The sequence below is a fragment of the Hyperoodon ampullatus genome, assembly GCF_949752795.1.
Source record: "Hyperoodon ampullatus genome assembly, chromosome: 4".
NCBI lineage: Eukaryota > Metazoa > Chordata > Mammalia > Artiodactyla > Ziphiidae > Hyperoodon > Hyperoodon ampullatus.
In genome coordinates this window covers 118635003-118656111 of record NC_136917.1, presented here as the reverse complement: position 1 = coordinate 118656111, position 21109 = coordinate 118635003, and the positions used below count along the sequence as shown (strand labels likewise).

The window sequence follows — 21109 nt, the reverse complement described above, 5'->3', positions numbered from 1 at the left end:
ATTGTAAAGGAAAGGAGAGAAGGTTTCATGTTTAGTTAAAATATGAAATCTTGATCTGGCATCTTGCATGGAAGCAGTCTAGATCAACGTCAGCTACTTCTTTCCTTAGTCAATTTGATTTGAAGCTCTCCAGCATTTACACAGGAGCAGATGGCAGGAGGAGCCTTTTTCAGCTTTGAGATGTATATCCAAAGCTCAAATCCTTGATGTTTGGCTGCCATTTGGGTAGTGAAGAAGGCCTGGTATAGTCCCTTCTAGAGAAATTCGAGGGCAGTCTTTGCTCTTGGGAATGCCAAATTAGAAGGGTGGAAGAAAATTGAAAATGTTACTTTGGAGAGTTGTAGTCAGAAATTTGAGGAAACTAGAAGAATTCAGTTTTTTTCAGATATCTTGTCAGGTTTCAGCTGGGACAACAGTAAATATTTCTGGCAGTATTGAACAATCCCTCGGTTTTAGGAGGCATTCCCAAAGAAGGCGCAGAAGATATTCCCTTCCCAAGATGTTAGCGCTGCTCCCAAAGATGGCCAAGAGAAAGAAAGACTTAGATAACAAAAAAAAAGAAGGCAACAGTTGTCATTGGGAGAGAAAGGATCAATAACCACTGTGTCTGGTTTTGGAAAAGAGGGGATAACATGATATTTTATTTTCCTTTCTCAACTGGGACCACAGGCTGAGATCCAAGGAGAGCTGACTCTGGGAAGAATTCTCATCCTTTGCCCACTTTTGTCAGTTTTCCCAGGATTCCATCTGCAGGCTCCAGTATTTACCAGAATTTGGCAAGGTTTTCCATTAATTTTATTTTCAGTCTTCCCTTTGATGATTATGGAAATAACATAGCAATTTACCAGAAATATCCCTCAGAGTCCCAGACAACTTTGGGAAGTTCTCAAATGAGGACCCTCCTTTGAAAATAGATATAGGGGTGTTTGTCAGGTCATTAACTTGGCAGACTTTTGCGTATGGTCATGTAGCCTTTTCAGAATGGAAAAACAATTCAGACAGAGGATTACTAGATTGAGTACTCAAAGGAGTATAGAGGGGAGAGTAGGAGTTATGTCAATCCTACAGTCTTTTGTTTTGGGTACCTCATATATCTTTAATATTTCACTAGTCTTTTACAGCAAATCTTTTAATGAAGCTGTTTTTGGAATTTTAATGTCTTTTGGAGGCTTCTGCATACCAATTAAAATAGGTATCCCATTCTGTTTGTTTGATATGGGAACTCTTACTTTTTTTTTAACATCTTTATTGGAGTATAATTGCTTTACAGTGTTGTGTTAGTTTCTGCTGTATAACAAAATGAATCAGCTATATATATACATATATCCCCATATCTCCTCCCTCTTGCATCTCCCTCCCACCCTCCTTATCCCACCCCTCTAGGTGGTCACAAAGCACCAAGCTGAGCTCCCTGTGCTATGCGGCTGCTTCCCGCTAGCTATCTATTTTACATTTGGTAGTGTGTATATGTCAGTGCTACTCTCTCACTTCGTTCCAGTTTACCCTTCCCCCTCCCCATGTCCTCAAGTCCATTCTCTACATTTGTGTCTTTATTCCTCTCCTGCCCCTAGGTTTATCAGAACCATTTCTTTTTAGATTCCATATATATGTGGAACTCTTACTTTTAAGTGCACTTTTTAAATGATCTTATCCGATCGGAATATTCTTCACAGTACCCATTGTAATTCTAGATTGTAATTCCCCTGAGAGTTAGCAGCAGTTTGGTAGGACCTCAGCCATAGACAGAGTTTAACCCGCATTTTTGTCCAGCCATATCTAGATGCAAGTGGGGTGCAATCCACATCTCTGTCCAGCCATATTTTGGGACCCCCAACTTTATGGTTACCAAGTCAAATTTTTGGGAGACAAAATTCTAGGTTGTCTTTAGTAAGATTTTGCCAATTTTGTAGGTATTTATAGCTTTGGGACTACAGTTTTCAGACATAAAGTAAGTAGGTGTGCCAGAAGGTAGCACATTCAACTTGAAACCATGCCCCATAGGGTTAACAGAAGCCGGTGTCTTAACAGAAATCCCCAAGTGTGTCTTATAGAACAGCAGATAAGGGAACAGCTTGTTAAAAACTCCTCTGCTTGTAACCTGCCTTTACTGATTAAGCTTGCTTGCTTGCTTGTTTTTCTTTCTTTCTTTAATTGCATACCCTCCAAGCTTCACATAGCTTAGATAATATATTACAAGACTTTTTAACCATTAGATAACACCTCTGACCTATGGGTCACTATAATAATGGGGGTTTAAGTTGTTTTCTAGGAATTTGGAGTCAGCTCCTGTCCAGTTCAAACTGGCTAAAGTTGGTTGGGACCACTGATCCTAAAACTGGGTCTGCACAGGTATCTGATAAATGACCTTTTGATGTCAGAGGGCTGAAAAGTCCACCCTTAAATCAGGCTAAGCACGTCCATTTTTGAGTATGTATCCCATGAAGAAGCATGTAACGTAGATACACCTGCCCAGAATGCTTGTTACCTCACATTTTCCCTACCTCCAATCTCCTTTCCCCACACCTAAGACCACCTTGCTTCTTTATCCCGTCAATATCTCAAGCCCCTTGCCTTCAGGGAGGTGGATCTGAGACTTGTTCTCCTATCTCTTCTCTTGGCTGCCTTTTGAATAAACCCTTTTTCTGCTACAAACCTTGGCATCTCAGCATTTGGCTTGCTACAAGTTGGGCAAGTAAGCCTGGTTTGGTAACAAATTCTGGGTATACATGATGCCATTTCTTTTAACTAGGCCTTTGGGTTTTGTGTAGCCAAACTATACCTAAGAGAGATATGCCTATCATTGGAAATTGTGGGGTGTTTCACAGTGTAACTTGTTGCACAGAAATTTCCTTGAGGCTGGTGGGAGACTTAGCATCAAAGCAACCTATTCCATAACCAACTTATCCTATCATGGAAGTCTTCTTGAGGTGGCAAGTACTGTAACAGTTTTTAAATGCTCAACCCATACCCACCAATGTTTTAGGTTTTCTGGCTTCCAAGATCCCTGTTAGCAGTAGCTCTTACTGGACCTAGTCCAGTTTTTAAATCAACTCAGTATGATCCCAGCTGGTAACCAACAACAATTCTCATGGATCTTTGGACTGGGGAAAAGGATTAAACTAGCAAAGGAGCCCCATACTGAGAGCCCCCAACCCCCCACAAGGGCTGTGAGCCTGCAAGTCGAGGCCACCACTGCCCAAAGCCCATGCAGGCTGAGGTCAAGCACAGAAACCCTTGGACTCTAAAACTCACATAATTTCCAAAATCCTTCTGTTACCTCAAAATTCTTAACGAAATGTACCATGACTCCATTGGGGGCCTGTTGTTTCTTTTTAACGGGGCTGTAACATAACTGCTTGAGCCCGAGTTTAACGGGCACCAGGAGCATCCCCTGGAAGCCAGCATGTGGACAGTAGGTATAATTAGAGAGGGCTCCTAAGAGGAAGGTGACTTTGGAGGTGTGGGTCACCCAAAAATTGAAGGCCAAATTGTTTAGGGGCCCCTTCCCAACAGATGATTTCCTGCAAGAGACAATCTTGAATATTATTATTTCAATTTTATTTTATTTTTATTACAAAAGGTAGCTTATCCTTTAAGAAGTATACTCAAGCCCTCCCCAAATTCTTTTGAAAATATTTAATGTGAGAAAATTAAATCAGGTAGAACTTAAATAATGACATTTTTATAAGATCTAGCACCAATTAAAAATATGAGTTATTAAGAGAAGAATGGAATATTGAATAGCCAAAGTCCATCCACCCTGACATTCTGATAGGCTCAGTCATTCATCCATTCTTGCACTGAACAGTTACTGAGTGACTATTAAGCGCTAGGTATTATAGACAGTGAGTGAGTGGAATACTGTTGTTACCTATGTACGTTTTCAATAATTTCAGAATGTGTTTGGATAAGCAAGGCCTAAGCATCTGGGGCACAAATACTTTAAGGCATATGAATGAGACTACTGGCTTAGGGCCTTATCTGCACTCTGCATCCTTGGAAAGCTCACTTGAGAGGTCAGAATGTGGCTAATACCATCCCCATTCTTCTACTACACCATTTTGTTTGAAGATTAGTCACCTTAATCACTACTATGAAGTCCCACAATTTAAATACCAGGCAATTACAGCATATGATGTTTTGACCCTGACGAACCTTGTAAATACCCGAAATATACAGAAGATTTATCTTCATGGCAGGCCTGTGTCTAATATTTATGGGACCAGAGGTAAGAGTACGAAATGGAAGTCAGTGTACCTTGTGCAACTATTTTAATACTGTGCAAAACTTTCAGTGTTGGAACCACAAATTGGAGCACTAAAGCAAGGAAAATCTCTGTTAGACACTACTTTCTTATGCAAAAAAATACTTTGTTATGCAAGAATTTACTGCACTCAAGCTGAGAGGAAGGCTTCATAAGTTAACTAAGTTGTCTTCTCTCTTATCTAAGCACTTCTGCTCAGATTCTGCCTGAACTCCAAAGCAGTCTATTTCTAATACGGACAGCTATAGCAGCCACAAATTTTCACTGCATTTGGGATTCCACCTTTTGTTTTGAAGGTATAGGCAAGAGATAAATGTTTCCTCGGAGCCGGAATAGTGTTGGTCATGGGAGAGGGTATTGATAAGTTATGCGTCAAGTGTTCAGCATCTGTAGCAAGGCACTCATGAGTTTTTTAATAAATTAATGTGTGTATTTGTGATCTGTAAGGTCCTTTAAAGCATGGGGTGCAGGATAGGGTCCTCTCCTGCCCAGGTCTACGTGCAGTAGTGCTTAGTGATGCTGGGAATTTAATGCCAAGCTCATCGGCCGGGTGATCTAGATGGTTGTATTTTTCTTAGAATTTCTACAGCATCAAGAAAGATAATGCTGGGGCTTCCCTGGTGGCGCAGTGGTTAAGAATCCGCCTGCCAATGCAGGGAACATGGGTTCGAGCTCTGGTCGGGGGAGATCCCACGTGCTGCTGAACAACTAAGCCCGTGCGCCACAACTACTGAGCCTGTGCTCTAGAGCCCATGTGCCACAACTACTGAAGCCGGCTCACCTAGAGCCTGTGCTCCACAAAAAAAGAAGCCACCACGAGAAGTCTGCGCACCACAAGGAAGAGTAGCCCCCGCTCACCACAACTAGAGAGAGCCCACACGCAGCAACGAAGACCCAACGCAGCCAAAAATAAATAAAAAGAAAAAACCCCAAAAGACAATGCTAGACTAATGGCTTAGACAATTGTAGAAAATTTCTAAGTTTGACTTACCCCAAAACTAGTGTAAATGATAGCATTATGAAGACTTTTTAAAGAAAGGAAAAAGCAGACATATACCAAAAAGAGGGTAATACTGTGAACCACGTTTCCATTGCTTAGCTCCTAGAATGACCAACTCATGGTCAATCTTGTTTCATTTTTACCCCTACCCATTCCTCCTCCCTCAATGACTCATTTTAAAGCAAATCCTAGATGTCGTATTATTACAGCCTATATATTCCTAAAAGATATTCTTAAAAAGATATAATCACAATACCATTATCCAATGATTCCTATTAAACAAACACTTTACAGCTTCATCCATGTGAAAGGCACTGTCTGGTTTTTACTTTTGAGGATGGAAATAATCTGCCATGAAGAAACAGTGGTATAGTGTTCACCGTGTTTGAAGTCACAAGACCCGAGGAGGTGTGATGTGCATGGACAGTTAAAGCTACACTAAATCTATTTGTCGGGCTTGGCTTCAAGAACTGCATATTTTGGACCTAGTTGATCTGGTTTAATGTTTGCCCCTTAACCTCTGGAAAGTAAGGCGTGGGAAGGGGATTTAGTGTCTCTGTTATGCCGAGGCGTGTTTGAACTTGTTTCTTTTTCCAAAATGTGCAAGTTGCTAGGAGAACCATGGATTTATATGAACAAGTCCTGCAAGAGACTTTACAACAACAACAAAAAAGGCAAAACTGGCTGAGTTAGGGAAATTCGTTGGTTTCGGGTCACGTTCCTGCTGTCGGCAGTCCCGGCTGGTTTGCTCCGGGCGTGCTAGAGGTCAGCGGCCTCGGCCGAGGACTTGGTGCCTGGGTCTCGCGCAGCTCCCAGGGCTCTCAGGCGACAGGGCGTTTCCTCCTTTTCCGGCCTCGGAAAGTTTTGTTTTGGTTCTTAATTCCCTATCAAGGAAAGGCACCCTGTTGACCATTTCTCAGCGTCTCCTCCTGTTGGCCAGAGGCCAAGTCTCCCCCATTCCAGCTTGCACCGACTTGGGAACCTTCGAGATACTCGAAAGCTTAGGAAGCGAGTCTTGAGAGGAGGAAGAGAGAGGGCAGCCTGGCTGTGGGTTCCACTGTTCCTGGCCGGCCCCTCTCTTCGCTCCGTCCCTGAGCCAGTACCCATCGCACCGCGAAGGGCGCGAACAGTCTCCCGGGTGACTGCTCCGGTACCGGGTTCTCCACCGTTCCCAAGAAAATACTCTTTCTCAGACGTGACCGGGCTGGAGCGGGAAGGAGCGGACTAAGACCCGGCAACGGGGCCAGAGGCGCATGCGCAAGCCAGCCTAGGCGTTTGAGTGTTCGCTCCGCAGCGGCGGCCGCTAGGTGGCGCATGCGTCCTGGAGGGTGCGGGCCGGCCTCCGGGAAGAAGGCGGCGGCGGCGGCGGCGGCAGCGGCGGTAGCCGCGGCGGCGAAAGGCGGGGGCGCCGTGGGGGCCGGGCCAGTGTTTACGGAGCGGCGGGAGGGCGCGGACGCGGAACCCAGCGCGGCGGCGGCAGGATGGTCATGGCGCATTTCGTTGAGAATTTTTGGGTAAGAGAAGGATTTTGGACATTGTGTGGGTTTCGGAGTCCGAGGGTTTCTGCGCCTGACCTCGGCCTGCGTGCGCTTCGGGCGGCGGCGGCGGCGGCTCCACGGGCAGGGCCGGCGTCCTCCGACCGCCGCCTGCTGCGTCCCGCCTGGATGAAACCCGTCGGGCGATTCGCTGGCTTGCCGCCCTAGTGGGGGGCGGGGGCTGTCAGCGCGGCCCCTCAGCCCGCGGTGGGGACGCCGAGGGGCCGCCCGCCGCCCGCGCTGGGACAAAGCGCCGGATGGGGCGGGAGACGGCACCCGGCCCCGCCGGAGACTCCGGGCGCCGGGCGCGCTCCGCGGCTCGGACGCGGACGACGGGCCCGCGGCGCGGCCACCCCCAGCTGCGTGCTGCCGGCGAGCGCGGGCTGGAGCCGGGCGGAGGGGCTCCCCTCATTCCCGCTTCGCAGGCCCCCATCTTAGCCCTTTGGCCCCCCACCATTTCCCCACAAATTCCCGGGCGGGCTTGGGCTGGATCAGCACTTCCTCTCGGCCTCGCAGCTCGGCTCGTTGGTCTGCGCCCAGGACTTTGCCTCTGGGCCTGTTCACAAAGCGTATAAAAGTTGAATTTAATGGAACTGGATTCCTTGGGCTTAAATGCGCCGATACGTCTCCCTCTTCCCCGTGCTCCTTCCCCTTCCTCATTCTTTCCACACCCTCCTTTTAACTCGGTATTAGCGTTAGGTGGTTCTCTGAGAATGAGTTCCCAGTCTCCCTGTGGAGTGTTTTTCTGCAGTTATTGTTTGCTGTAATGGGAAGCACAGTTCAGCCATGTACAGGAAAGTAGTATGTGTACTCAGGTATCTCAGGAATCCCATTTTATGGCTTGACAGTTGCGAGTGCCACAATTCCATTTTAGTTAAGACGTAGAAATATTTAAAGTGGTACTCTTAAAGTGAATAAGGTATGTCTTAAGTTCTTAATTTCTGAGTGTTTCAAGCATGGTCTTGCTTAGTAATGAAATCAGTTTATAGTTATTTGTTTTGAATGTACCTTGTTTTCCACAATCGACATAAATACTAGACGTTAGGGTGTTTTTTTTTTTTTTTGGCGGTACGCGGGCCTCTCACTGTTGTGGCCTCTCCCGTTGCGGAGCACAGGCTCCGGACGCGCAGGCTCAGCGGCCATGGTGCACGGGCCCAGCCGCTCTGCGGCATGTGGGATCTTCCCGGACCGGGGCACGAACCCGCGTCCCCTGCATCGGCAGGCGGACTCTCAACCACTGCGTCACCAGGGAAGCCCTTTTTTTCCTTTTTTAAAAAAACAGATTTATTGAGGTACAATTCACCTGCCGTATAATACACCCATTTAAGTTAACAATTCAAGGATTTTTCGTCTGTTCATAGAATTCTGCAAATGTCACTACTCTTTTAGAACAATTTCATCATCTCAGGAAGAATACCAGTGTTCATTAGCAGTCACTCTACATTTCCTTTTTGCCTCAGTCCTAGGCAACTAATCTATAGATTTCTGCCTATGTAGATTTGTCTGTTCTGGACATAATCATATAAATGGGTTCATACATGTGGTCCTTTGTGACTGGCTTCTTTCACTTAGCATGTTTCCAAGGTTCATCCAGGGTGTAGCATGCAGTACTTATTTCCATTTTATGGCTAAATAGTGTTCTGTTGCATTGTGTGGGTGTGTGGGTGTCTCTCTCTCTCTCTATCTATCTATCTCACATTGTATTTATCCATACATCAGTGGTAGACATTTGGTTGGTTGTGCTTTTTGGCTATTATGAATAATGCTGCTATGAACATTTCCGTACAAGTTTTTATGTGGATATATGTCTTAAATTCTTCTGGGAATGGAATTGCTGGGTCATGTGGTAACTCTCTGTTGAACGTTTTGAGGAAGGGCCAAACATTTTCCAAAGTGGTTGCACCATTTTACAATCCCACTAGCAATGTCTGAGGTTTCCAGTTTTTCCACGTGCTGGACAACACTTGTTGTTATCTTTTTTATTGTAGTGGTTGGGTGTGAAGTAATATCTCACTGTGGTTTTGATTTACAATACATGATTTTATAAGTATTTTCTCCCATTCTGTGGGTTGTCTTTTTCACTCTTTTGATGGTATTCTTTGAAGCACAGACGTTTTTAATTTTGATGAAGTCCAATTTGTCTAATTTTTCTGTTATCACGTATGCTTTTGTTGTCATGTCTAAGAAGTCTTTCCTAACCCAGGATTACAAAGGTTTACTTCTATGGATTTTATATGTAGTTTTAGTTCTTACATTTAGGCTTATGATCCATTTGAAGTTAATTTTTGTGTACGGTGCTGGAAGAGGTACAGCTTCATTTTTTGCATGTGGGTCTAGTTGTCCCAGCACTATTTGTTGAAAAGGCTCTTCTTTTTCCATTGGATAGTCTTGGCACTCTTTTCAAAAATCAGTTGACGATAGACGTATGAGTTTATTTCCGGATTTTCATTGGTATCCCATCATCTGTCCTTATGCTAATACCACACTTTCGATTACTGTAGCTTTGTAGTAAGTTTGGAGTGGGGAAGTGCAAGTGCTCCAACTTTGTTCTTCTTTTTCAAAGATTATTTTGACTCTCCTGGGTCCCTTGATTTTCCATATGAATTTTAGATTTAGCCTATTGATTTTAGACTTCAGGTTTTACAATGGCAATTTGTAAAACCTCTATAAGGATTACTTAAAATTTGGCGTTGTTATAATGTTTTGTATTTTTTTAATTAATTAATTTATGGCTGTGTTAGGTCTTAGTTGCTGCACGCGGGCTTTCTCTAGTTGTGTGGGGGCTACTCTTTGTTGCAGTGCTCAGGCTCTAGGCTTCAGTAGTTGTGGCACGTGGGCTCCGTAGTTGTGGCTCACAGGCTCTAGGGCGCAGGCTCAGTAGTTGTGGCACACGGGCTTAGTTGCTCCGTGGCACGTGAGATCTTCCAGGACCAGGGCTTGAACCCATGTCGCCTGCATTGGCAGGTGGATTCTTAACCACTGCACCACCAGGGAAGTCCTGTTTTGTATTTTTGGATGCATGAATGTGTTTTTGAAGTTTGCTAACTTAATTCAAAATTGCATATTAACATTTTAAGGTTATCTTTTGTGTTCATTGAGTTTTGAACATAGCCTTTTTTTATGTTTTGGCTATTTTATGAATAATGCTTTATGAACATTTTTTGCAGGTTTTTGTGTGCCCTTTGTTTTCCCTCTTAGTAGAGGCATGGAAATAAATTTGGTTATCTGAAATCTAGAGAGAATCCCAAGTCTAGTTTGTGTTTTAGTGTTTGCCTTCACTTCCAATATTGAGTACAAATAGTTAAAATATACTGCATTTTATTTTACTTCCTGGTTGGGGGTGAAAGCTCTAAATTGGATCTTAAAAAGCTCCAAAGGAGGGCTAAATGAATTAGGAAACCCTGGGAACTAAATAACTTATCAGAATTTGTTAGCTATCTATTTAAGACAACTTAAAAATTTACCTATTTCTGAATCATTTATAAAAAATTTCTTAAAATAGAGAATTTGTAATATTAATTTCACTTTTCTCCCCTAATGTTTAAAGTGGCACTGTCAAAACAAAATAAAACTTGTCAAAGTGAGGTAAGGGGAACCTTTAAAGTTTTAGGTTTCTAACCAAACAAGCTGTTAATTGTTTTTTTCCCTACATATAAAAAGACAGATTTTCTTGTTGTGGCATTTTGTTAGAGGAAAATTTGAATCATTCAAACTCTCTTCAAGTTCTTTTGAAAGCAGCACACCCTGCCTATTTCTTTATAGTTTTTCTTAAAATAAAACTATATGCTACATTACAAATTCCTTTACCTAATACGATACTTTGAAGAATAAAAATGTCCCAAACTTCCTACACAGCAGGTGTTTTGTTGCTGATAAGTCAGTTTTTGCCACAAAGTATAGTGTCACAAAGATAATCAAGTTGAAAATGTTTTTCTTTCTATTAAAATTGGACAGCAAAAATAATGTTGATGACAGAAATCCACAGTTACCTTTAATATATAAAAACAGTCCTTCAAAAGATTATTTAACTTCAAAAAGGTATTGACAAATATTGCACTGAAGAAGTTTCTCCATCTGCTGCTTCTTAAAGAGTCAAGTACTAGTTTATAATACTCTTGATTATATATGTCAGTCTTACAGTATAGTGATTAAAATGGCTTTATATATTTTTATATAAGTCCAAATTATTTAATTCAAGAGTTAAAAAGTTTTTTTTAAGGAATGGATTTCATAGCGATAATTACTTAAGGGGAAAAAACAAGAGAGCACAGCATACCTGATTTAAACACCTTATAAACTTCACTTTACATAGTAATCCCAATCTATATAAGATATAAAGTATTTCCCCAAAGACACCAGGTATTCTTTAGCATACATCACATTGTAATGAAGTGACATTTTTAGTTAGGTGACTTTTTCCAAAGATCTCCATTCAGCACATCAAGAATGAATGAATAACAATTATCTTCGGTATTTTTGTTCTGAATTTTTCCTTATTTCTTAAAAAAAATTTTTTTTTCCTGATTAACCAGTACAGAAGTCTCATACCATTTATCTATTGATTTCACTGGTATTGTCATGCTTTACTTTTAAATAAATTCAGAGCACTAGGTTATACAGTTCTCTCTTGGTATCCTTGGGAGATTGGTTCCAGGACCAATACCAAAATCTACATGATGCCCAAGTCCCTTATGTAAGAGGCATAATACTGTATATCCAAAATTTGATCTGTCATTACATAGATAAACTGGGAGGATTAAAATGTTTTTAAAAATCTGGAGTTGCTATTAATAGGACTTTGGAATGCAAAACGTTATTATACTTTTGCTTGGTTATTTAGTCAAAATTTAGTATCCTACATGAGAGACTAACAGCGCCCCCCCCACACATATTCTTTGGGGTTATTTATCCATATGAAAATTTTAAAATATACATCTTTAAAAAATTAGTTGAGGTGACCATAGAAACCCAGAATATAGACTTTTTATTACTTGAAATTTCCAAATATTGTAGTTTGGGGTACCTGCTTAGGATCTGATCCCATCAGATGATATACTAAAAATTTTAAAGTGTGTAGGTTTGTATATTTACATATATACAGTAATTAACAAATTTGCAAAATTTACGTGGTTTAGTATTTAAAAGGTACAAAAGGGAATGTAGTATAAAATCTCCCTTTTATCCACCCACCAAGATCTCTGAAAAGGTAATCACTGTTACCAGTTTCTTATGTAGCTTTCCAGAAATAACCTCTGTATATACAAGCAAATAACATACATGTTAAAATGTGTTATTGTATAACTGTTAGCCAGTTAGCCATGCCCAAACTATTTTCAACTGCAACAAGCTATGAAAATTCAAACTACAGATTCATCTAACTTGGTTCAAATAGACTTGACAGGTAGATATTATAAAACTATAGTATTTTATTTAATTTACTTTTATTATTTTAAAATTTTATTTTTGGCTGCGTTGGGTCTTCGTTGCTGCGCGCAGGCTTTCTCTAGTTGTGGCGAGCGGGGGCTACTATTCGTTGCGGCGCGCAGGCTTCTCATTGCGGTGGCTTCTCGTTGCGGAGCACGGGCTCCAGGCACGCGGGCTTCAGTAGTTGTGGCTCGTGGGCTCAGTAGTTGTGGCTCGCAAGCTCTAGAGCGCAGGCTCAGTAGTTGTGGCACACGGGCTTAGTTGCTCCGCGGCATATGGGATCTTCCGAGACCAGGGCTCGAACCTGTGTCCCCTGCATTGACAGGTGGATTCTTAACCACTGCGCCACCAGGGAAGCCCCAAATTATAATATTTTAGATGGAACTAAATATTATTGTCAGGCCGTTAGGTTTTTTTTGGGGGGGGGCGGTGGAAGGGTGTTTTTGTTTGTTTGTTTTTGCCTTAATCATTGAAATTGAGAAATTGATGCTGATTTAGTGTGCATAAGTTTAATTTAGGGGAAGGATTTTAGAGGACTGATATGGAGTGATAAAAATTTGCTGTCTGGGTTCTTTTCCAGCCCTACAGACTAAATCCTAAAGGTTCAAATCCTTTCAGAACTACTGAAATTATTTTGGCAAACGCATGGGAGAAGAGTATGCTTTGTGTCATCCTGCACTTTTGATTACCATAAGCCCTTTGGAAATACATATTTTATACACACATACACACATATATTTTGGAAGTAATTTTTTGAGTCATGGGATATCTCCTGAGATTATCCACATCTTGATTTTATAATTCTCGAACAATTAACAGAAGCACCCTAAGAAGTCTGTATATAAATATAATGGCATGGAGACATACAGAAAAAGGAATAAAGGCTTGGCTTTCAATTTATCTAGTGTGGAAAAATGAAAAGATATTTGAATTGGAAGAATTTTAGTAGGAATCTGGTCCAGAGAGATAAGCAAAAATTGGTCAGATGTGAGGGAAAACAAAAGCAAAACAGTAATGGAGACCTGTAATTACAGTTGACCCTTGAACAATGTGAGGGTTAGGGGTGCTGACCCCTGTGCAGTTGAAGATCAGAGTATAACTTATAGTTATTATAGTTGGCCCTTCCTATCCATGGTTCCTCCATAACCACGATTCCACATCCGCGGATTCAAGTAGTACTGTAGTATTTACTGTTTAAAAAAATCCACATGTAAGTGGACCTGCGCAGTTCAAACCTATGTTGCTCAAGGGTCAGCTAGCTGTCTTTCTACTGGTAAAGAGGCTAGAGAATGTTGCTGGAATGGCCAGAGGCAGAGATGATTAAATTGGGAAGTGATTAGTGAACTGTGTGATGAAGTTGAGGTACACAATTCCCTCATTTCCATCATGCACATGCTCCTTAGTGGAATTGCAGGAGTAAAATTATGGAAGATATGACAAGCATGTTTGCTTGACTTTAGGGAAAAGATAGGAAGGTATAATGTAAGTAAAGCAAATTGGTGGTGCTGGGGCCGTAAATAAGAAGTGTTAGTTTTTAGTTGGTTGAAATAACAGCCAGTGAAGATGTTTTTCTTTTTTATTTATAACTTATTATGTGATAGTTAAAACACATAAGAAAATAAAAATTACCTAAAGCCTTTTACTCTGTCCTCTAAGATTTTCTTTGGAAATACAAAATTCAAAACAGGTTCTACTATATAGTTCTGTATCTTGGTAATTTCAAATGATATTAACATCAAAGCATTTTTCTCATGTGATTAAGTATTCTTTGAAAATATTTTCAGTATAGGTTTCATGGAATGGATAAGATGTAATTTTTTTATAGCATTCCCCTTTTGGACATTTAGGTTACTTGCAGTTTTTGTTTTTTTCCATTTATGAATTATGAGGACTGGAGATTTAAGTGTTAACATGAACAGAATGTCAGATTAAGAAGGTAGCCTTGTGTCTTTCCAAGCATAGATTGAAAAGTTTTTGAGAAAGCTGAAATTGTTGTTTTATTTTATTTTTCATTTTGAAAGTAATGAAAACTACATTTATTTACAGAATATTACAGAAAATTTGCAAGATAAAAGAATAAAAAATTAGCTCAAAACTATTTGCTTCTGCTATTTTTGTTGTGTCTATATGGTATCTTTTTTTTTTTGCGGTACGTGGGCCTCTCACCGCTGCGGCCTCTCCCATTGCGGAGCACAGGCTCCGGACGCGCAGGCTCAGCGGCCATGGCCCACGGGCCCAGCCGCTCCACGGCATGTGGGATCTTCCCGCACCGGGGCACGAACCCGCGTCCCCTGCATTGGCAGGCGGACTCTCAACCACTGCGCCACCAGGGAAGCCCTATATGGTATCTTTTTAGATGGCTTGAAGGGTTTAACTAATTGGAAGAGCTGAGTTGTAATTTAAAAGATTAGGGAGGAGTATTTGAGGGGTGAGAAAATGATTTTTTTTAAGTAATAAGATTTGATTCCTTCACTCAGTCAACAGATGTGTTTGAGGAACTTTTGTTCTCACTGATGAGCAATGTTCATTCTATGTTTTAATCACTGTTTTCTGCTTTAGCAATATCTTGCCAAGAGCTCTGAAGAATAGTTTTAGTGATCTTGTGTGAAAATTTTAATACATAAATAGAACATTGATTAGAAGAGATTATAACTTGGGGTTGAATGTCCTGTTTGCCTGTAGAAAAACTGTATGCATGTATTTTATTCTTTTCTTCCTAGCAGTTTTCAAGGTAGAAATAGACCTGGAGGGCTGTCATTGCATATTTGTTGAATTCCTGTCAAAAATGTCTAGAAGATTCTTCACTAGAGGGGCCATTCTTCAAAGCAAAAAAATATCTCCAGAATTAGTTAAATGTTTCATCATGTTTTTCAGAGAAGGCAGGATAAAGTGAGATTACATCAAACACACATTAATGGTATATTTTACAGTGACTTGTCCAAGGTTACCTAATAAATGTTAGTAAGAGCTAGAGTAAAAGGAAAATGTAGAGAGGTAGGAAATGATGATATTTATTTATTTATGTTTGAGGCAGTTTAGAGTTGAGAGGAAGCTTAGGCATGTTACTGCTGTTCACATGATAGTACCTCCTGACCCTTCTTTTCACCTTCCAAAAAAAATTTTTTTTGATATAAAAGGAAACGAGGTAAAATTAACGTTTTAATGAATAGCCTGATTATACAGTGTACACACTTAATCTTTTGCCTATTTTTCTAGTTCTCGGACTTATCAAAAGTGAAGAATTTCCATGTTTTTAATTTTAGTGTTGGATTTACTCTTGCCCTTAAAAGTTCTTTGAAGGAGAAGTTTCAAAGCCTTAATTAAAATCTATGGGATTTATAGCTTTGTGCTTTTACACTATTACTTTCCGTGGCTCTCTAAAACCCAGATATGTTTAACAGTTCCATTTTCATTAAAATAGGAACTTCATAGCATTGTTAATAGAGGAGTGCATTTTTTTCTTCAAGTGGAAATATTTTGTATTTTGATTGTATTTTATGTCTATTAAAATTTTTTTAAAGTATAAAGTTATAAGATCAACCAGAAAAAGATGTTTTGAGTTACCAAAATAGATTTGATGACTTAAACTTTTTAACTTGAAATTTCAAGGGTATCTCACTTGTAGACTCTGTATTAGACCAGAAAAAAATCTGTACATTATTAGTGACTTGGTGACCTTACTTATAACTTAGTTATCTTTTCAGATAAATTTCACTTTAATTGATAATTTAGATGCAAAACAATATGCATAACATCTCATTTTCATATTAAGCAGTAACATTTCTATATGTATGCAAAAAGGAATCTAGACTGATATACATCAAAATGTTAATTGCAGTCATCTTACTTCAATTAGAGTATTTAGGGGACACAATAGGTACTAAGTTTGTGTTCTCTTAAAGGACCTGTATGATTCTGTATTTCCATCTTTAAAGGATGATAAAACTTTTTTTTTCCACTTTATATTAGGAATTATTAAAAAGATTTTTACACCTGTTTATATTGGGTTATAACAAGATTTTATTTAGCTCAAGTCACATTCGGGAAACTTTCTATGGAAATGCTACCTCTTTGCAAAGTGCATTGAGATTGGCAGAGAAAAGATGCTGTCTTGGCGTAAACCTTCATTGTAATTGTCCTCCTTGGGTCAGCAGTGGTGTTAGTAGCTGTTTTTGTCAGTTAATACTGAAAATTTCCCTGCTAGAATTTATTGATTAAAAAGGATAAAGTATTATTTATTTAACTTTTTTGACAACTTTATTGAAATATATTTTGTGAACCATACAGTTCATCATTTAAAGTGTATAGTTTAGTGGTTTTGGTAATGTTCACAGATACGTGCAAACCATCATCACAGTCTTAAATTACCTCAAAAATTTTCATTACCTCAAAAAGAAATCCCGTACCTTTTATCACCCCATGTCTCACCTTCACCCCACCTCAAGCAATACAGTAATCTACTTTCTGTTTCTATAGATTTCTCTATTCTGGACTTGAATAGGAGGGGAATCATATAGTATGTGGTCTTTTGTGACTGGCTTCTTTCTCTTAGCGTAATGTTTTCAGGGTTCATCAATATTATAGCATGTATCAATATTTCATTTTTTTTTCTTTTTTATAAATTTATTTTATTTTATTTTTGGCTGCGTTGGTTCTTCATTGCTGCGCGTGGGCTTTCTCTAGTTGCGGTGAGCAGGGGCTACTCTTCGTTGTGGTGCGCTGGCTTCTCATTGCGGTGGTTTCTCTTGTTGCGGAGCACGGGCTCTAGGCACGCGGGCTTCAGTAGTTGTGGCACGCGGGCTCTAGAGCGCAGTCTCAGTAGTTGTGGCGCATAGGCTTAGTTGCTCCGTGGCATGTGAGATCTTCCTGGACCAGGCTCGAACCCAAATGTTTCATTTCTTTTATGGCTGAATAAATTCCAGTGCATGGGTATATCACATTGCTTATCCATGTGTTAGTTGATGGACATTTGGGTTGTTTTCACCTTTATTATGAGTAATGCTGCTATAAACGTTAGTGTACTGATATTTTTGTGGACATACGTAATTTCTTACATGTTGATTAATGAATAAGCTAGCTGAAAATAAGCTCATCACTGATGAGTAAATACTTACTCTTAAAAGTCTAGCTATTCAGGTTTAGATTTCTTTTTGGTGTTCTAAAATTGATTGCAGTGATGGTGGCACAAGTCTGTAAATATACTAACATTTTTTGCATTGTACACTTTACATGGCCAAATTATATGGTGTGTGAATTATATCTCAATAAAATTGTTATTAAAAAGAATAAAAATTTGATCAGAAGAAGAAAAAATATTGGCCGTTGATAATCAAGATTTTATATCAATTGTAGTGTACTTGGGAGAAAATCGCATTTTACAGCTGCTTGTCAGTATAGCTTTTAGCTCTGTTACTCCTGTATTAAGGACTTGACCTGTTTATTATTTTTTTTTATTAGAAAGTTAACCTATGCTCATTATTCCATTTTCCAGAAATAATTTGCTGTTAATAGTTTGCTGTATATGCCTTCAGATTCTGTTTGTATGCATATATGCAACCTGTTATTTTTTCAGTGGAAATGAAATTTTATGTATACTGTTTCATACCATGCTTTAAAACAAAATTTATTGAAGCACATTTTACATATCATAAAATCTACCCAATTTAAGTGTACAATTCGTTGATTTTTAGCTTTACTGAGTGGTGCAGCCATCATTAATTTTAGAACATGATCATCCTCCCAATAATTAGATCCCTCATGCCCATTGACAGTTAATGCTCTTTTCTACCCTCAGCTCTAGGTGGCCACTAATCCACTTTCTTTCTCTATAGATTTGCCTATTCTGAATATTTCATATGAATGGAATCATACAATATATGGTCTCTTGTGTCTGGCTTCTTTCATTTAGTAAAGTTTTTATGAGGTTAATCCATAAAGTCATATGTGTCAGTGTTTTTTCCTGTTTATTGCTGATTTGTATTCCATTGTGTGGATCTACCTCATTTTGTTTCTCCATTCATCAGTTTGGGACATCTAGGTTGCTCCCAACATTAGGTTATTTTTGGCTTTTATGAATAATTACAACTTCCTTTTTTTCTCACTGACATTATGTATATCTGGGCAGATTTAAGAAATTAATACTTAAAAATGTACTGCAATTAAAAAACACTTTATGTATTTCATTGTAGGGTATACTATCATTTGTTTAACCAGTAATGTTAATGGATTTTTTTTTTTTTTTTTTTTTTTTTTTTTGCGGTACGCGGGCCTCTCACTGTTGTGGCCTCTTCCGTTGCGGAGCACAGGCTCTGGACGCGCAGGCTCAGCGGCCATGGCTCACGGGCCCAGCCGCTCCGCGGCATGTGGGATCATCCCGGATCGGGGCACGAACCCGTGTCCCCCGCATCGGCAGGCGGACTCTCAACCACTGCGCCACCAGGGAAGCCCCTAATGGATGTTTTTGAGTTCTGTTTTCTCACAGTTATAAACAGTACTGCAGTGCATATTTTTCCACATTTATCTTTGTATGTGTGTTTTTGTGGTATAGATTTCTAAAAGTGGAATTGCTGGATTTAAGGGCGTGCACATTTACAGTTTTAGTAAAATATTGAAGACCAGAAAACATCTTTAGCTGTAATTCTTTTTGATATTAAAACTCTGTCGTCAACTTACTTGTACATTTGTGCATTTTAGTTAGCCAAGAAAAAGCAAGTTCTACTTGCTTGAGTTAACAGAATATGTTAAGAAAAAAAAAATTTTGTGTCGAAAATGATAAACTTGTGGTTACCAAAGGGGAAAGGTGTGTGTGTGTGGGGGGATAAATTAGGAGGTTGGGATTAACATACACACACTACTGTATATAAAATAGATAATCAACAGGGACCTACTGTATAGCCCAGAGAACTCTACTCAGTATTCTGTAATAATCTATACGGGAAAAGAATCTGAAAAAGAATGGATATAGGTATATGTATAACTGAACCACTTTTCTTTACACCTGAAACTAACACAACATTGTAAATCAACTATACCCCAATATAAAATAAAAATTAAATTTAAAAAAATGATAGGAACATATCCACTTCAAGGTCTAGCGTGATAAAATGGGTATGTAATTCAGAAATATTTCCTGTTATTTTACTTGTCTTTGAATTAGACTAAAAACATTGATGGCTATTAAAAAATTAATAGAACCTACATGGGGGTACTTTTAGTTAAAAAAAACTGGGTAATCTCAAATGGTGACAGAAATATGAGTTACGATTGCCAGTTTCAAGAGTGGTCTTCCCCATTTCCCCAGAATTTCCAGTTTTTTTTCAGGTGAAGACACTGAAGCCAAATAGGTCTAGATCTGAGCTCCAATGCTCTTGTCTCCTACTGTATTTTTTCACATATGTATAGATATGTGTATATTTAATACACTGTCATCTCTTATCAAAAGCTGTAAAGTAAGTTTTTCACAAGGTGACAATATGCCTGGGTTCTTGGTTGGTACTTGACTTTGAAGTTTTTTCTTTTTAAAGATACATGTATATTTGTGTGAGACTGTGTGTGTGTGTGTGTGTGTGTGTGTGTGTGGAGAGAGAGAGAGCCATTTGAAGTATTACAATTTTTGTTTAGTTTGTGCCAGAGAAAAAGTTAATGATCAGTAAATGTTTGTGTTAATAGATTTATGAAATTAAGAAAACTGCCTAGAATCAGGCTTATTACATTTTTTAGAACTCAGTAAATGAATGAATACCCAAATAAGAAGAAATGACACATGGATTTGTAATCATGCAGCGTGTTTATGTGTAGTCGTTAGTGCCTCTTGAAGCAGACCTTTTCAGCTTCACATCCTCATTGGTATTTTTCCTTCTCTTTCCAAGTGAAGACCTGAGGGATGGAATAGCTAGTACTGTTTCCTGAGATATATTATATTACTGTTACTGTAATAATATTATTATATTGAATGGTAAAGAAATTAATAAATCTCATTTCCTCTATTGGTAATTTCACGTAATATGCTATTTGCATATCTGAACTTCCCAAATAAAGAGCTTACTTTTTGAGACCTTCTTAATAAGAACCTAGATTTCTGAATGTAATTTAACCTTTATTTTTTGGCTGTGGTTGCACGGCTTGTGGGATCTTAGTTCCCCAACCAGGGATCCAGCCTGGGCCCCTTGCAGTGGAAACGTGGAGTCCTAACCACTGAACCGCCAGGGAATTCCCCCCCCCCCACTTTTTTTTTTAACCTTTCCTTGATTGGTTAATGTTTACAGTACTGTAACAGTGAAACAAAATGCTCAGGACCTTATTGCCCCAGTTACTAGATGATCTCCAAGTTTTCTTGTTTTCTTTAAAAAAAGAGAGATGGTAAATATTATTTCTTCTAATAGTCTGTGTGCTTGTGTGAATAGCCCTTCAGTACCAGCTCATTTCTAATTTGAATATGCATGATGAATATGCATAATACACATTGGGAACCCAGGTAACCTGACTTGTTAGAGTTATGTGCAAATGAAAACTGGTAGTTGTCAGGGGAGAACTTTGGGGACTGAGAGCTCCAGACTTTGGATTTTATAGTTTTAGATTTCAGATTTGTTTTTTTTCAGGGTTCACGACTATGTTATGGGAGTTGGTGGATAGTTTATTTGTAGTTTCTTTATTATATTCAAGTAATGGAATGGATCCCTTGGAGGATTCAGGCCCTTGATTATTTTGTCTATAAATTTACTAATCTGCATGATGATGTTATTTTTGCTTGCTATAGACTAGTGTTAATGGTTATTTCAGAGAGTATTATTTTGACTGGAATAAATTTGCATGTAAAACCCAGAGAAAGTAAAGAACTAAAGTTAGATCACAGATTTTTTCTTTATTTTAAACATGAAAAATTGTAGA

At 39.3% G+C, this 21109-nt stretch overlaps 1 protein-coding gene across 1 annotated transcript in view; it reads left to right on the top strand.

The window, feature by feature from the left end:
• Positions 1-6745: 6745 nt before the first annotated feature.
• FCHO2 (FCH and mu domain containing endocytic adaptor 2) overlaps positions 6746-21109 on the top strand; it is a gene marked incomplete at its 5' end in the record, with an annotated part of 111858 nt that continues 97494 nt past the window's right edge. Inside the window, one exon of the mRNA XM_079703345.1 lies at positions 6746-6778. Within this exon, the coding sequence (XP_079559471.1) occupies positions 6746-6778 (33 nt within the window). The remainder of the gene's footprint in view (positions 6779-21109) is intronic.